This window comes from Quercus suber, unplaced genomic scaffold, assembly GCF_002906115.3.
Source record: "Quercus suber isolate HL8 unplaced genomic scaffold, Cork oak 2.0 scaffold_27, whole genome shotgun sequence".
NCBI lineage: Eukaryota > Viridiplantae > Streptophyta > Magnoliopsida > Fagales > Fagaceae > Quercus > Quercus suber.
In genome coordinates, this window is record NW_027069492.1 from 69,048 (window position 1) to 87,882 (window position 18,835).

The 18,835-nt window shown below is 36.1% G+C and overlaps 2 protein-coding genes across 2 annotated transcripts; both read right to left on the reverse strand.

The window, feature by feature from the left end:
* Positions 1-3,035: 3,035 nt before the first annotated feature.
* LOC111986726 (C-terminal binding protein AN) lies at positions 3,036-10,108 on the reverse strand. Its single transcript, XM_065768631.1, is given in 8 exon segments — positions 3,036-3,311; positions 3,314-3,355; positions 5,375-5,488; positions 5,739-5,786; positions 5,927-6,727; positions 7,653-7,783; positions 7,878-8,046; positions 8,998-10,108. Coding segments are annotated over 8 exon segments (1,962 nt in total). The 5' UTR covers positions 9,625-10,108; the 3' UTR covers positions 3,036-3,281.
* Positions 10,109-11,417: 1,309 nt separating this feature from the next.
* Positions 11,418-18,344, reverse strand: LOC136065450 (uncharacterized protein At1g01500). The gene is given in 3 exon segments (XM_065768636.1): positions 11,418-12,248; positions 12,251-12,347; positions 17,366-18,344. Coding segments are annotated over 3 exon segments (936 nt in total). The 5' UTR covers positions 18,074-18,344; the 3' UTR covers positions 11,418-12,117.
* Between the last annotated feature and the right edge of the window lie 491 nt (positions 18,345-18,835).

The window sequence follows — 18,835 nt, forward strand, 5'->3', positions numbered from 1 at the left end:
CTTGTTCATTTTCACAACTATCTAATGTGGCTAATTGTGAGGGATGAAGAAAAGTTGTAAATCACAGCTTGCCACATAGAATAGTTGTAAAAATGAACGTGGTGGAATAGATTGTGAGATAACCCAGAACAAAATTTATTGAAACAAGTTAAATAAATCAGTCTACACGACACATTGCTTGATCCTAAAGGATGGCCAGTGGGAATGGGACCATAACTAGTTGAAGTGTAGGCTATGTACTGTGTATCTTTAATTTCTTGGTGCCGAGGGACCATTCAGTTTGCTAATTTATTGACCACAGTTCATGTCTCATGCTTAGATAAATGCACTAGATTGCCTTCTCATACTCTACGTTATGTTTCTTTTCTACTAAAGCACATATAATTTATTACTACTATAATTATATTCTTTATTTTTTATGCTCCTATAAAATAGGGTAAGGGTGATAAATGGGCGGTTTGGGTGGGTTTTTNTAAAAAATGGCCAAACTAACCTCGAAGGCTAAAAATTGACCAAAATAACCCTGAAACTAAAAATGACCAAAATACTCTTGAAACTTCAAAAATGGCCAAAATAACCACGAAGTCTAAAAATTGACAAAAATAACCTAGAAACCTAAAAATGACCAAAATACCCCCTAAACCCAAAAAAATGTCCAAAATACCTCCAAAACCTAAAAAATTACTAAAATACCTCTGAAATCTAAAAAATGGCCAAAATAACCTCGAAGCCTAAAAATTGACCAAAATAACCTTGAAAACTAAAAATGACCAAAATACTCCCGAAACTTCAAAAATGGCCAAAAAACCACGAAGTCTAAAAATGGCCAAATAACCTAGAAACCTAAAAATGACCAAAATACCCCTAAACCTAAAAAATAATCAATGTACTTCGAAACCTAAAAATTAACTGAAATACCCCCTGAAACCTAAAAAATGACCAAAATACCCCTGAAACCTAAATACAACCAAAATAACCCCTAAACCTTAAAATGACTAAAATATCCTTGAAACCTAAAAAATGACTAAAATATCCTTGAAACCTAAAAAATGACCAAAATTCCCCGAAACCTATAAAATGACAAAAAAAACCCCTTAAATCTGTAAGTCGATAAAAATACACCCGAAACCTAAAAAATTAACAAAATCCCTTGTAAAAACTAAAAAACGACCAAAATGCTCCCTAAACATAAAAATGACCAAAATACCCATAAACCTAAAAAATAACTAAGATACCTCAAACCCCTATTTTGGTAATTTTAGAGGCTTCGAGTGTATTTTGTTCATCTTATAGGATTAGTTGTATGTTGGTCATTTTAGATATTTTGAGGGGTATTTTGGTCGTTTTAAAGTTTTAGAGGTATTTTGGTCGTTTTAGATGTTTCAGGGTATTTTTGGAAATTTTAGAGGTTTCACGTTGTTTGTGGCCATTTTAGCGGTTTTGGGTTTATTTGGGTCATTTCAAAGGTTTAGGGGTATTTTCATCACTTTAGAGGTTTGAGGGTATTTTGGTCATTTTTTAGGTTTAAGGGGTATTTTGGTCACTTGTTAGGTTTAGTGGGGTATTTTGGTCATTTTTAGGTTTCGGGGTTATTTTTGTCAATTTTTAAACTTCGGGGTTATTTTGGTCATTTTTTGGTTCCAGGGTTATTTTGATCATTTTTAGGTTTCTAGGTTATTTTGATCAATTTTTAGGCTTCGGGGTTATTTTGGCTAATTTTTAGGTTTCGAGGGTATTTTGGTCATTTTTTAGGTTTTAGGGTTATTTTGGCCATTTTTTTAGGTTTCGGAGGTATTTTGGTAATTTTAGGTTTCTGGGGTATTTTGGTCATTTTTTGGATTTCAGGAGTATTTTGGTCATTTTAGGTTTCGGCAGTATTTTGGTAATTTTTTTTGGGTTTTAGAGGTATTTTGGTCATTTTGGGTATTTTGGTCATTTTTAGGTTTCGGAGGTATTTTGGTCATTTTTTTGGATTTTAGGGGTATTTTGGTCATTTTTTGGGTTTCAGGGGTATTTTGGTCATTTTTAGGTTTTGGGGGTATTTTGGTTATTTTTGGGTTTCGAGGGTATTTTGGTCATTTTTAGGTTTCGAGGGTATTTTGGTCATTTTTGGGTTTCGGGGGTATTTTGGTCATTTTTTTGGATTTCAGGGGTATTTTGGTCATTTTAGGTTTGGGGGGGTATTTTGGTCTTTTTTGAGTTTCGGGGGTATTTTGGTCATTTTTTGGATTTCAAGGGTATTTTGGTCATTTTTTGGGTTTTTAGGAGTATTTTGGTCATTTTTAGGTTTCGGAAGTATTTTGGTCTTTTTTTGAGTTTCAAGGGTATTTTGGTCATTTTTTGGGTTTAGGTGTTATTTTGGTCATTTTTTAGGTTGAGGAGGTATTTTAGTAATTTTAGTAGTTTTGGGTTAGGTAATTGGGTACCCAATTAAAACCCAATAAACATTTGTGTTAATTGAGTTTAATTGGGTTAATACCCATTTAACCCAACTAATAATTGGGTGGGTTTGAGTTTATTTTAAGTGGGTGGGTTTAGGTGAGCAAATGGATTTGGGTTGATTTTGCCACCCTTATTATGGGGTAAGAATATAATTTGCTCTCAATGAAGGAAATGAAACAATCCACATAAAACAAATGAGAAAATGGAAAAGAATCAATTCTTTTTATCTCAGTCAAACAAAGGAATGACTGGTTCACTTTTCCTTCCTTTCCTCTCAGAATGCCCAATGCAAATGAGATGTCATTTTGATTTGATCTAACATTGGTGAAAGGATGGGGGAATTCCAGAATCCAGCGTGCTTGAAGCTTAAGCTCATAGAAAGAAAGAAAGAAAGAAAGCAATAATAGACTGCTTTTTTTTTTGTCCACTAAATTAAAGCATTATAGAGGAATATGGTTTTTATATGAATCATGTCATGGAAAGAGCACTTCTACAAGTATCTAGGAAAAAATTGAGAGGTTTTTAGTTGCAACATCACAAGTCTAATGATATAAGTGAATAAAAGAAGACATTCCCGCAGAATAACTCTCATATGTTCAAACGGAATATCTCTTGTATATTACTAAGTACATTCATTTCATACGAGGCCGAATAACCCAGAAAACAGAAGGCAATACAAGGCTCATAACATCTCAAAAATCAAAAAGAAGAGAGAGAGAGAGAGAGAGAACAAAAAAAAAAAAAAAGAAAAGGAAAGAATGATTTACAACTTTAAAACTGTAATAAACTAATACAAACCTCATGGGCAGGAAAAAGTTAGCATTCTTAATTCTCAGAATTTAATCAAGCCAGCGAGTAACCCCATCATCTTCCCCATAGCTGCTAAAACTTCAATGCGCACATCCAAAACAGCCTACAATTTGCAAAAATAAAAACACTTTCATACAAGTAACACGCAAAAAGGAAAAATTGGGTGAGCTTAAGAGCAGCTAGTTATAGCAATGTTAAAAATTGACTCACGCATACAGATATACATGTATCAGAAAGACTAAGAATGACAGATAACAGCAATACATGGCATTGTAATTTATAGCTAGATATTATGCATTCTTTGAATTTGAACAGCACTCAATCACAACAGATCAGACTGCCTGCAAATTATAGCAATCAAGTCTTAAACAAGATGGCAAACTTTTGCCAATGAGCTCCTCCACGAGGAAGGATTAAGGGTAAGGTTATGAATTAAAACCCAATGGTGTGTGTGAAACTTACCAAAGGTTGGTTGGGGGGTGGGGTGAATTTAAGACCCCTCCTATCCAAATAATGCCGTAGACTAAGAATGTGGACCCAACAAGAACCCTGGTTTGTGACAAGCCCGGGACACAGTTGCAACACCGTGAATGTTAAAATTTAAGAATAATCCCTACATATCTGGGTTTTTTTTTTTTTTTAAAGGATGGTATTGAAACTTGTGATATTTATTCCATGATGATTTAAAACACCAATTGGTTTTTAATGTAAAAATGGACCTGCAAAAACCCTAGCATGTCTGTGTTGGACATGCCAGGGACAAGACTACATGCATGTCTAACGAAGAAAATAGTTTTATTTATTTAATTTTTTTTTTCAGACTCAATCAGGCAACCTAGAGACATTGTCTCATAACACAGTGAACACTAAAATTTTAAGAGGTAAAAAATGGATTTTGATTACGTGCACAATGCACGTTGCTAATGACCCCTCAAATCACACATGCTCTCTCTCTCTCTCTCTATATCCCTCTCACTCAACCATTTGACACTCCCTGCTTAGCTTAGCTGCAGCTCAAAGCTCTTTGGAGGTTTTCTCTCTCTCGGCCCAGTACTACTGGTTAAAAACTCATCCATGTTTTGGCCCCAAGTGAGAGGACAATACTAGATTTGAATTAGTGACCTCCATTTCATGAGATATGGTAGTCCAAGCCAATTGTTCTACCCCTTGAGGTTAACAAAGAAACGTTTATTATAATAAAAAAAATCCATTGCTATTAATGACTACCAAAAATTTGACTGCTACCAATAATTTTTTTTAACTATTGTTCTCAGTTTTGATGTAGGTGGTAGTTTATTTGTACTCTAAGAATCATGTTATTGGTATGAATATACTTCTTTGTTTTCAATGATTGCTTTTAAATTACTTTTATATATGTTTTTAAACATTTTGATGGCTTCTAAAACCTAAAATAAGCATAAAAATATGCCCACAAATATATAACCAATATTAGTTTATTGGGAAAATTACAATTTACCTCCATGTGATTTGACCTTGTCAAAATTTTGTTCATAAACTTTTAATTGCTACATTTGACCCCCTAAGGTTTTAATTCAAATGAAATCATTAGTAGTCCTTTAAATGGAACCCTAATGATTATAATTTAGTCCAAACCTTAAGAGGTCATAATATAGAAATTCAAAAAACTTGTGGGACTAAAGTGAGATTAGACCAAACCATAATAGGGTAATTGTTGGTCCATAAAATTCAAAATCTGTTAATTTGGACAGAACCCAAACAGTTTCATTTTAATCCAAACCTTAGGGGGTCAAATGTAACAATTGAAAGATTGTGAACTAAATTATGATATAGCCAAACCACAATGGGGTAAATTGTAAGTTACCCTAATTAATTGTTGTGAACCCCATTGTGTTTAAATGTTTCAAGAACTGTTGTGTCATATCATTTCCATGCTTCTTAGGTTGTAACGCCTCATTATCACATGAGTGGTTTCACATGGAAAAGTTTTTCTTTTAATTATTAAAAATAAAAAATAAAAAATAAAAAAAGGGTCCAATCCAATGTTGGAGGACAGAAAAAACAGTAGCTTTTGCGTGTGTCAAGAAGTAGCAGCCAAACTACTTGACAGCATATGCAATTATGGAGAAGCAACTGAACTTACTGAGTGATTTCTACAGTTCACCAGCCGACATTCCTCCAAAGGACCTTCCAACATCCAATTCTCCCAAACATCAAAGCTGTGACTTGCAAAAACAAATTCCATTCTTCTATTGATCTGCCATGTCAAAATAGAAACTGCTTCAATTACCAAATAAGTAGAATTTGATAGTAGAAGTGCATTTAAATTGTCAGCAAGGCAGTTTAGTATATGTTGTCAGATACACAGATCCCACTGACAGCTAAGAGGTTCATTTTGGAATTTGAATCCATGATGCATTAAAAATTAAATAAAACAAGCAAGGCTTTTAAATGCTCCAATAACAATTCCAGGACCACATGCTCCACCTGGAAGAGTTTCATAATACCTGCAATAATTTTCCACCAGCAGCAAGTGATCGCAAACCAATTGTATCCTGAAGAAGAGGCATCCATGTAATGATATATCAGCTAATCAGTATTGCAGTTAATATATCTAATTTAATCTACCTATCATTAACTGAGAATAGGCAGGAACTTAGTCCCAGCATAAAGAGTTAAGTTCCAGTTAACAAACCTTGTTTCTGAAAACAACAAGGAACTGTGCTGCAGGATCTCTTTTTGTTACATTTGACATAGTATCTAGGATCCAGCCACCACCTTTAACTCTTTGCCTTGAAACATGGAGAATAGGATGATCTCTAGCATATAAAGCTACAACATACCCATCTTTCAACAAACCATCAGACTTTCCACTAAGTTTCTTGCTTGACTTTAAAAGCTGGTCAGAAGTCGATTCTTGCATTGATTCTATAGTTGTTTTCCTACTTCTTGAGTCTTCAGGGGAAGCAAACCGTGAACTGGAACTTAATGCTTGATCTGTGCCACTCATAGCGGTATCATCTTCTCTATGCAGTGTACTTTCCTTTTCTATTGCTGAGGGTTCATCTGATTTTTGCTGGGATTTTTGACGTGTATGCCTCTTCTTTGCCTTCTTACCTGATCTGCTGCGCCTTCCTTCAGATCGAGTAACAGTACTTTGTGACAAACCTGAAACCTGGTGTTGGCTAGGAGACTCTTTAGATTTATCACCACCTTTTTTTTGGGAGCTTTCTGGACTTGCAAGAACATCATCTATCAATCGCTCACCAACTGAACCCTGCAGAGCACTTTCTTTGTCTTGCTTATCAGATTGTTCATTTTCATCACCTATGTCACTTTCCAATTCTTCCTCATCAGAGATGGCATTCTTTGGAACAACCCCATCAAAGAAGAATGTCTGCAAGATAGACATTGCTTTCTCCCTTATCTCCATCCATACTTCTTCACTATAGTCAGCACTTCGTGGAAGAATCAATACATTGGGCATCTCTTTTATCTGAGGCAAGGTGTGACAAGATACATTAGCTACTATATTCTAGTGGCTCTATGAGCAGCCAGATGCAATAATGTCTACAGCTGTACAGCATATGAAAATTTTCAGTAAGAACATTTAGCAGATTTCCTCCCATTTCTTCTTTCTGCATCTGTGTATTACTAAAATAATCTACACCCAACCTGAAGCAGGTAACCCTATTCGCATTATCAATTCTTTATTACAAATATTTTTCTTGGATGAAAAATCTCATATCATTTAGGAGTAAGTTTAGAGTTTGAAAACCTTGACCTTGCAACAGCACCACCTAGCACTGCATGGTTTCTTAGTTGGGATTAAACGGACAGTTATCAGCTCAAAGACAGTTTCATGGTTTGCTAAAGAAGTAAATGCAGATATAGAGATCAAGACAATTGCACTTCAACAGAGAAACATTGAATGAACTAATGAAGACATGGGTGATTCAAGACTAGGGCCAGGCAAGGGTATAAGCATCAGCAAGTGATGAAATAGCCAAAAAAAAAAAAATCATGTGTGCACTGAGGATGCTATATTTAAATAAAGCCTCACAAAATTAGCAGACCATAGGAGATAGAGCATACAGCATGCAACACTTTAGTTTATTACGTTATGCCATTCCTCAAACCCTCTCTATTTCTATTAGGCTGGATAGTAATAGCACTTTACTCGTCTCCCTGCCAAGAGCATGAACATCCCATATATCAGGCAAGAGATGAAGCAGCACACCTTACACTCTCTATTGCACATGCACTCATGGAATGTGGGACTGGACTGGACACTATAGGCATTTTAGTTATTCTCAGCATAATGATAACCCAGGAGACAAGCTGAGATTGTCAGGCAAGCATGCACATGAGTGTGTGTACATGCCTCTGTATAAATTCACATCTGCACACTAGTTACATACCCAGGCTTCCATCCATTGAGGCCCTTCAGCACCATCCAGAGCACAGCCAGCTAAAGTGCCATCAATCAAAAGCTGCTTCACTGCACAATCATCCAACAGCTGACTACTACCCGTATTCACAAGAAATGCCCCTGTGCATTAAAACAAAATCCACATTTTTTTTAATAAAAAGAAGACGACAAAAGTGAACAACAAAGCTTTTTATAAAGAAGGATCCCTTAATACCAGGCTTTATATGCTGCAAGGTTTCTGCATTAATAATCTGAATTGTTTCGTTTGTTAGAGCACAGTGAAGTGAAATAAGGTCACTTGCAGCAAGTAAATCATTAAGAGTATCCATTCTGCGGGCAGCAGAAGGAAAATTTTTGGAAGACCTGCTTAATTTTCCTTTTCCCTGAGAAAATATTAAGGAAAATGTTTCAGAACAAATCCAATTCATTTAACAAAGTAGACAAGGACAAATTTCAACAATGGACCATGTACACAAAGTGATACAAAAAAGTCACTTTATTTTAGAAAAGTCAAAACTTAGGTACAATTCTTTAGGTGCTATACATTAGATTTCCCAAATTAAATTCAAACTTGCAACTCTAGAAGCTATATCTATACACAAGGAAACACATTGCCCAAAAAGCCGCATGGTTGTGCTGCATAGCTTGAGATACAACACCTAAAGAACTATAACTAAGTTTTTCCATAGACCTCAACAATTAGTAGAGTAAATCATTCTTTAGTTTTCTTTGCCATTTAAACTCTACCAATTATAACCCAACGTTGTTCTATCCAAAATTTGTACCTCCTCAACATCTAAAATAACCACATTTTTAGCAACCAAAAATACATTGATTTGAACTCGAAAAAAACAAAAGTCTATCTGATTCTAACTTAATAAAAAAATACTATGTAAAGCAGATTTCAAGCTGCAAATATAAATTTGATACGAACAAAATGTACTCATTTCTATCAGATTCACAGCGCATTCACGCATTCCTATCATTACTCAAATCCTACTCACAAAAAATATAAACAATTCACATTTATACAGTAAAAAAAAAAAAAGTCAACTCGGAAAAAAATGCGCTTACTGTTTCTTAGATCATAAACATAAAAGATAAACACATTTTGAGCTGCAAATAAATTCGATTCGAACAAAATGTACTCACTCAGATCAAAGCGAAGCACATTTTTTCACCCACACATCACCTCAGTACTCAAATGCTAATCATGAAATCCAAAAAAATAAGCAACAATGTGCTCAAATCCAACTCTCACAAAAATCATAGACAAATCACTGTGAAAAAGAGAAGTGAATAATAGGAAATTTGAAAAAAAAAAAAAAAAAAACCTCGTGAACATCAAAATAGAGCACGCTGATCTTGAAGGCTAAGCTTCTCGTAGCCAAAGACCTAGCCGAAGCAGATCTACCAATAATCCCCAAAACCAAGCCACGGCACCGTCGCATTCCTCTACAAAGCGGCTGAACCGACCCGAGCCATCCCGCGGCGGAGAGAGCATGCCGCGAGAGCAGATGAGTCCTTCTCAACAACCCAAGGAAGAGAGCCATAACCGTATCGGCGATCTCCTCTGCTCTCGAGGCATCCACGTGGAGGAGGCGGAGACCGAGGTCGGCGGCGAGGGTGGAGTCGACGGAGCGGTCGGCAGAGCCAAGGCAAAGGATGAGTTGGTAAGGGCGGAGGCGGCGCTGGGCGGCGCGTGGGAGGTAGGCGAGGGAGTGGAGGACGACGGCGGCGGCGGACTCGATTTTGCCATCGGATAAGCGGCTGAGAGGGACGTGTTCGACGGCGGCGACGCCGGACAAGGAGTCTTGTTCTAGAGCGCAGTCTTCGATGCAGTTTAGGGTTACTACTAAGGGGAGAGGTGTAGGGGAGTTACGGTGTGGCATTGTTGTAGAGGATCTTTGGTTTTGGTTTTGGTTTTGGTTTTGATTGCTGCTGCTGCTGCTGCTCAACATTATTATTCTTCTTCTTCTTCTACTTTGTTTGTTTTGGTTTAGGGGTTTAGGGTTGTGAATTTTGGGGATTTACTGAGGATAAGAGTGTAAAACGACATTTTTCTTTTCCGGTGAGGGGTCGTTTTTTTGGTTGCTCTCTCTCCTGTGGTCTTGGAGTCACAGTGGAGAGAGGTTCAAATTCTTCAGTGTGCGTCTGTGTGTCCCCCCGCTTCGGAAGTGAGACAGTGAGAGAGAGGTCGTAGCCAGCCTAGTCGTCTTTCATTTAACCTTTTTGCTTGGCTTGGAGTGGTTTAATTAACTCCATCCATTTATATGCTAAATAAATATCGCTTTCATGAGTTTTGCTTTTGCTACAACTTTTGGACATTTTATTTGAATTACATCACTTTTGTACATGAGGCCATCACTGATTTTTGGTGAAACAACCCGATTACCACTTTATGCATGCACAAAATTTGTGTCCTAGACCTACAAGACTTGTTTGTGGTCAGCACTTGGGAGCGTTCAAATTCTAAGCCACTAGCACTGTGTAAAGTGTCTGTGGATACCCACACCCAACCTCCCAAAATATTTTCTAGTTAACGACAACAAATGATAGAGATATCTAGCCTAAAATTGCATGGTTTCAATGTCAAAATATAATAATAATAATAATAATTATTGAATGGTTTCATTATCTGCTACTTGGACCTCTCACCAAGTGTTTTGAAATTTACAAAACAAGAGCAATCAAAAAGAGAAACTGTATAGAGAAGTGATTAAGGTTAGGACTAAGGACATCATAGAATGACTTGTATCATATGGGGGAAGCTATAGCATGCTGTATGCCGTATTTTCATTATTAGTTCAATTCAAGTCTTGCTAAAACAATACGTTCCACTTTCAAGTATTGCTAAAACATTACGCAATTAGCATGTTGTTGAGATGTAACTATCCTCTAATATAATTGCAATGTTGATTACCAAACCAATAATAGGTTATCTTGGACAATCTGTTGAGGGATAATCAATCATAGTTAATTAGGGTTTAAGTGATGAATAGTGATAATTAATGACATTCTTTGTGATAGTTTATGTCTGTTTGTGGTTCAAACCTCAGCCTTTCCCCCTTTTTTATTTATTTATTTTTTTTGTACAAGATAAAAATTTTACTCTAACCTAATCTGAGTGTATATGTGTATGAAACTCATTCTTGAAAACTTGAACCCGATCCTTGCCCCCACACCCTCAACCTTTCCCCTTACTTAGCTTAAAAAAAAAAGAAAAAAAAAAGTATCAATCATAGCTAATTATGGCATGAGAAGGAGAGTGGCGAGGGTAATTTAATAGGTGGACTGATCACATCGAGAATAATACTGTAATTAACAATCCTTCGCCTAGGCTCTTGGCTCAACTGGTAATGAGGTGGAAATGTAATGGGCCAGCATTGGCTCTGATTTGAACTGAGGTGCCACCAATAAGATGAATCCCTGGCGCATGAGATGAGAGTGCTCTGATTTGAATTGATAACCATAGTCAACCACTTGGGACAACGCTGGCCCTTGGAAGCCTTTCAAAAGATAAAAAGACCCATATTTGCCTTCACATTCATCCGAAAGCATTGAATGACAAAGCAAAAGCGGTTTTGAATAGGATTTTCCAGCAAACTGTTTACCTTCAAAGGGTACAGCAATTTTCAAAAACCACGTTTCCAGGCTAAGAATGGCCTACCTACAACTACAAGAACATAGAAATTAGATCATTATCAAAGATCCCAACCAGCCAGATATGCGTTTGTTCAGTACAGTAACTAAATTGCTAAAACCCATATAAACATTTTACTTATTTCAAAACATAACCTGCTAATTACAACTAATGAATGGAATAGAATGGTAAGAACCATCAAAGTTTGATTACAAACAAAGAGAACAATCTAACATTTCCTACAAAAAAAAAAATAATCATAACTTTGAACTTCCCAGAAATACGTAAAACAACCCAAAATTTCTACATGACACGAGCATATAGATACATCTTCATAGAAACAAAGTCATACTTCACAGGCTTATGCTGACAGCTGAACAAGTCTTTCTTTATTTTTTATTTTTGTTGGCATATTTATCAAAACTGTTGTATGTTCCTGTCTCTGAAGGCTGTATTTTACCACAGTACTGGTCAAAGGGACTGCAGCATCAGACATTACATCCACCTTCATGTTTCATATGAGACAACAAATTCATGGCACTGAACGCAGCCATAGATGTAATAAGTGAGATTAGCGTCTCTCAGTGCTTTATGTAAACAGAGAAACTACTCAACAAAGAGCCTATACAGATTCCTTCTCAACTACAAAAAAGCTCATGCTTAACACTTAACAGGTTGATACTACTAATTAATGTCTCTTGCTTCCTCTCCCACAATCTTGAAATCCTTGAAGATTTCGTTTAAAATCTCAAAAGGCTTCCTCCCTTTTATTAAAACCAGAATAACAAATTTCCATTTGAAATGATCCGGATCAGAGAAACCTCCGCCTAAAATTACTAGTTGTGGCTTGATATGAACGCATGAGAAGTCCGACACCAATCCCAATGCCAAGACACATCCCAAGACCAATCCCAACGCCAACTCGAACACCAGCATTAAACACGAGAGTTGGCCATCCTCACCAGGGTACATTTCTTCGGAGTAAAAGCCATAATTAATCTTCCCATCGGGCTCATAATCATCAACTTCTGATTCTGTGAACTGCAAAAGCCCAGAGAGGATCATAGATCAGTTAATATAAAAGAGAGTATTTTTTTTTCCCTGGTACAAAAGCGCTTAGAGAAGATTCAATTATTTCTTTCCCTTAACTGGTAACAAAAATTGGAATGTTCTCTAAAATAGGATGTTTCATGATCAATTTTTCAAGAGAAGTTCCTAAAACAGGTTCCACATTGTACTTTATTTTTGTGAATCTAAAAACAAAAGCCATTATCAGAAAACAGAAATGAAGCAGATCATATCAATGAAATATAAGTTTAACATTTCCTTCCCAAAAAAAAAAAAAAAAAAGGAATAAGGCAAAGGCTCTAGATATGAATGGGCTTAAAATGCACTATATTACATTGAATTTGCAAAATTTTCTTTGCCCAGTTAAGCTCTTGAAAGTTAGATAGCTGCATTGTATTTGTTAAAAATGAATTTCTGTGAACAGAGAGGAAGGTGAGATAATCACAAAAGAAAGAATCATTGGCTTCCAAAACCAGATAGAGCAAACAGGGAAATTGGATGATTCTTTACTCTTTGTAGTTTGTACACAAAACAGAATGAACTCAGAGGTTCATGATTGAGTAACATACATGTAGCTGACCATCAGTGGCTAGATTTAGAACCAACAGCTAGGTCAACATCCCCAACCCCCCACCCACAACCACACCCCCACACAAAAAGAAGAAAAGAAATTCTAGACATTAGACAGTAACAATCTGTCACATTAATATTTACACATAAACACTAATATCAATTTTATTTTTTTCATGCTAAAAGACTATAGTTGCTAGAAAATGACCTTTGATCACTCATTTGCTCATATTTTTAACCAAAACAAATTTTTGAGTGAGACTTGTTTCATTAGAAAGTAGATATATAGGGCTTCAAAATGGACACATATTTGACCCAATTTCGATTAAAAAATGTGTGAGATATGACTGTTTGAAGTGAGGGAAATTGGGTTGTCTACATGTCGTAGGATGCATACATGCTCCCCAAATTGGTGCTTAAAAAACCATACTTTCAACTTTGAATATTTAAACCCAATAAGATTTCAAACTCTTTGTAGGGGCATGTCCAATCATCTAAGAGGCTCTAGAACACTTAGGAACACCCCTCCCCCCACCCCCCAAAAAAAAGCCCTAGGTTGGCCTATAACTAGTTAACTACCCAACTTATACCTCAATCCAAGCGTTGGCTACTACCTTAAAAAAAACATTATTTTTTTCATTAATTCTCTTTACACCAATACTCTAAGCGAGAGATATTAATCTTTTAAACCCTCTCTCTAGGAGTCCATTCCAATGTTTTGAACTGCATTATGTTCTGAGTTCTGGCTGAAATATTCTGATATTGTACATGAACTGATGCAATAAACCCCCACATTCCATTTTGGTCAAAATTCCGACTAGTAGCGACTTACACCGGTCATTCTAGCAAAAATACAGCATTTTGAGGAAAAAATGCATTTTGGACCAAAATTTTTCTTATGCCTTTCTTATATATATATTTTAATAAAGAAGCCAACTTTTATGAGATTTTATGAACTTTTTACATTTGTTTGATTATGTTATGAACTTTTATAGTTTTTCTAAATGATATCTTTTATAAATTTATGTGGGTTAATTAGATGGCATGACTTATAAGTATGGACTTATTTTTCCTTGGAAAAGTACCTGGTGTGTAAAGGCCCCTAAAAGGGTGTCTTTCTTTTTATGGACAACAGACCGTTGATAATCTTGTTAAGAGAGGTTTGCCCCTAGTTAATTGGTATAGCTTGTGTTGTTGTGATGGGGAAATTGTGGACCATCTTTTGCTCCACTATAAGTTTGCTCATGCTTGATGGAGTGAAGTTTTTCTGATGTTTGGTATCCAGAGGGTGATGCCGAAGATGGTTGCTTCTCATCTTTTTGCATGGAGGAATTGGTTGGGGAAACACCTTTCAACTATTTGGAATATGGTTCCAGCTTGTCTAATGTGGTTAATTTGGCAGGAATGAAATATCCATACCCTTGAAGATAATGAGACCTTTAAATCTCTTAAAATCTCTACTTTTTGGTACTTTTTTCAGTTGGCTTGTATCTTGAGTTTTATGCAATGCGTTTCCATTTCTGAATTTCTATAATTTGTAGTTTTATTTCTTGAGTTATATGTATTTTCTTCAATTATAGAGTGTTCACCATAGTGAAAACGATGATCTTTTTTTTTTCAATAAAACTTCTATATATATTGGCAATCTCAAAATAGTACACCGGTACCTAAATATTCCATTTTATTAGCCAATCCAGAATGGAATTCAAAAGTTTGGTCTATTCTATTCATAATTTGTTTTCAATCTAACTCTAAAACCTTTCAAAGGTCTTTCTTCTTTTGAATTGTGATCATTATGTTTTAAAGAGAAGTTCTCAAAATCCCTTTCAATTTCAATTGGTGTTGTAGGTGCTAAGGGGCCAATAAGATCAAGAATCAACCAATCTACAAGTAGCCAAGAGCCTTGTAGCTAAACCCACACCTTGTGGTGTTTCCAACAAAAACGTCCAAGACTCAAATCCCCTCTTCCCAAATATCAATTTATCAACAAAATAATAATAATAATAATAATAATAATACAAAAGCAAGTAGATCCCATCTCATGATCTTTTCTTTTTCTTAGTTGGATTAAAATTTTCATTCTTTTCCTTTCACTTATTTTCATATTCCGTTTTGTTTTAATTTTAGTATGTCACGATTTTTTATTTGCGTAATTGGTGAGATGATGATTTTCTAGTATGTGTTGATTCAACTATAAGTTTAGTGGGTTTAGATTAAGATTTTAGAAAGACAATGTAAACCCCTGCTTCACATGTAAATAAGCACCCTTAACTATACACAACTTGAATCATGATTGATTTACGATTTTCTTGCTATTGATTGAATTCTTGATTAGTAATTCCCCATGTGCATTTACTATTGTGATTACTGTCTCCTGCAACTCTAAATCCTAGATCTACAAATCCTCCTAAACACCTCAAGCGCACATAGAAAATTTACCCAATTTATTCTACCTGATATATAAAGACTATAATCTATATAAAACCAAAGTCTTTTGACTTTTCATTGAACTTCTGATATTGTGCTTATTTTTTAGGCCTAACAATTTTATACTTTCATTTTATATATATATATATATATCTTTTGACTTTTCATTGAACTTCTGATATTGTGCTTATTTTTTAGGCCTAACAATTTTATACTTTTATTTTATAAGGGCTATGAAGCTTTCTTTATGGTTTGGTTATGCAACCTTCTCTGAGGTGTGATGCTAAGGAACCCTAGGTTAGGAAGTCTAGTGTGATTCCTAGAATTATATCACGGGTCACTGTTCACAGCACAGAAACAGCCACCCAAACCTTGATTGTTTTCTTTGTTCATCCCCAAACCCTACTAATCCTTGTCCCCTTTGGAAACCCTATTATCCTCTTATTTTCTAGCCTATTCCTACGAAAACCTAACCCTAAGCCCTCAAAACAGAGGTAATACCAGATCTGCCCAACAGTTCTAATCAGATTAACTTGTTCCCCTTGTCCTATGTCATGAGTTTTCATAGGGCATTGGTGATTTTAGATAGGAAATGTTGTAACAAAGTGGCAATGTATGATCTTGTGTGAAGCTGATCTTGTCACCTACTTTGAACTGTGCTTTTAATATGTGACTAGTTAGTAACCTGTTCAATGCACAAGAAAGTTTGGCAAAATAATTTTCTCTCTCCTTAAAATTTGTTTAAATATGAAATTTGATAATTATGACAGTTGTTTTTTTGTAAGTATAATTATGGAATTTATTAATCATCATTTATTATGATTGTGTTTATATATGAAAATATGTATTCTACAATTCAACGATTTTGTCGAAATATGAAATTTGATAATTATGGTAGTTGTTTTTTTTTTTTTTTTTGAGAATCAATTATGTAGTTGTTAATAGCCATTTATTATAATTGTGTTATGAAACTATATATTCTATTCTTTAAAGAAAATATGATGAGGTCAGATTCTAATGGAGGGTGTGAATATAGAATAACAAATATATATATATATATTAATATATATATATAAAATAAAAGTATAAAATTGNAAACATCGGGAGGTGCCAACTAGTTGAGCTGCAGGGCTTTGGCATTATGTTGTTGGCAATATGGGTAGTTTTTATGTGCCAATAATACATCGAAAGCTTTATTTTAAGTTCGAGGTGTTTTATGTAATGAGAGGCTAGACTTGAGTTGATGCAGGAGGCAATGAGAAGACATATTTTATTATATTGTGATTTGATTTTATGTATCAAGGGAAATTTTGTAATTTCATAACATTATAGGAATGGGTGTGCTACAGTCCATTAGATCTTCTTTTGGGCTTTATTTTAAGTTTGTTATTTAGTTTGGGTTTAGTAGTAAAGCCCAAGGAGTCCAAGTCTAAGTCTTATTTCCAAGGTTCAAATCTCCTCTTCCCATTAAAACTATCAATTATCAAAAAGTATTGCCAACACCATAACATTTCTACAAAAAGTATCAGTCGTCCCAATATTTCTTTCCACCCACATCACCAAATTATCCTACTACTTCACACTGTAACTCAACTTCTCACACTGCCATCATAACTTGCAACACTTTCCCAATTAATCAAAATTATTTTACAATGTAATGCATTAATAGACTAAAACCATACTTCAAAGTAGATAACAAAACCAGCTTTTACACACAATCATACGTTTGCAACAAAATCTTCATTCTAACCCAGTGAAAATATAGAGTTTCCAATACATCACTGGCCAGAAAACAAAACATGTTTCTATCAACTAACATTACTCCAATGGAAATGATCAATCAAATTCACACAAAATTTATACTTCTACTTCCATCACCAATGTACCAAATTACCAAACTATTTCACAATGTGACTTAATTTTTAACCAAAAAAAAAAAAAAAAACCCCATAGAAATCAATAAAATGAATGAAACAATATGTCAATATCAATACCTGAACTTTCCGGTGGCGAACCAATCCACTACCATTCCTCCGCTCTTTTCCGATTTCCTCGTCCTCCGGAATCGCGTCGAGGACGGCGTGCCTCAACACCTTCCGCCGCGGGCTAATCTGAATCGTCTTCGTCAAGATCACAGGCACTCCCGAGCAGCACCCGGCGATATAGACCTCGAAGGAGGGCGCCGAAACCCCGAGCTTCGGCTGGAAAAACGCCGAAGAGCCCGAACCAATCGACGCAGCCATATAACAGTCCATGGTCCAGCCGGTTTTCGCGTCATTGTCGGAGCCGACGCTCCCATTAAGCCAATTGGCTACCACCGGCTCCAAAGACCCGCAGAGAACCAACTCCTGGTTCTCGTAGACCTCGAATTCGACACCGCCGGTGACGCGGATGGTATCGGTGCTGACGTAGGTGACCTCCGACGACTCCTTGTCGAGGCGGTCGCGGCGGAGGGTCAGAGAGGCCGATTCGGATGCCGGAATGCGCGAATTGTTGATCTCAAGCGATACGCCGATCTCGCGGCGGAGGTGGCGGAGCGTGAGGTGGTCGGGGACGGTGTCGGTCACGCACGGCGCGATCCGAACGTAGAAGAGCCGGCTTTCGAACCACGACGAGTGGTTGGGACCCCGAGGCGGATGTCCGTTTGAGAAACCGTACTGTTTGGACGTCGCCATTGACGATTCCTTCTCTGAATTTTCCATTTTGAGGCTTTTGATTTGATTTGGGTTACGAAATTGGTTGAAATGAAATGAGAGGAAAGGGAAAAAAGAATTCACATGTTGAGAATTTGGGGAAGAAGAAAAATGAAGCTGTGGAATTCTTTCTTTCTCAGGGTTTTGGAATTTTGTGCTGTGCAACGGAGGAAGGGAGGGAGAGTGACCTTGGCCTTTCTTGCCCTTGAGTTTGTTGGTTGCTGAAACAAAGAGGACACAGTCAACAACCACTGGAAATGTGGGGGAATCTTCAAGACACGCGTCGTTTTAGGCATTTTGAGGGGGACTTAACGACACCATTTTTTTTAACGCCGTTATCTTTTCTGTTTCTGTTTCTGTTTCTGTTTGGGGTTTGCTACTAGACAGACTGCTAGTACTGGTAATAGTAATAGTAGTGGTCTTTTTGCCTTAGGCTCCGCTTGGAATGAGGAAAATTAGAGAATGGAATGGAATGAAAAAGAATAAAAAAATAATTTTAGAATATTCTTCTCTTCTCTTATTTAAGAGTTTTAATGAAGAGAATGGAAAGTTCATTCCCTTATTTGGGAGTTTAAGTGAGAGGAAATGGAATGGGTAGGAGGGAACACTCATTCCTTTTTATTCCCTTAAAATCTCAAATTTTCATTCCCCCGAAATTGGGAGGAATGGGAGGGAATGAAATTAGATTTAATAATTTTTTTACTAAAACTCCTAAAATACTCCTATATATTCAACTTTTATTTTAAAACAGGGGTTTAATAGTAATATTGT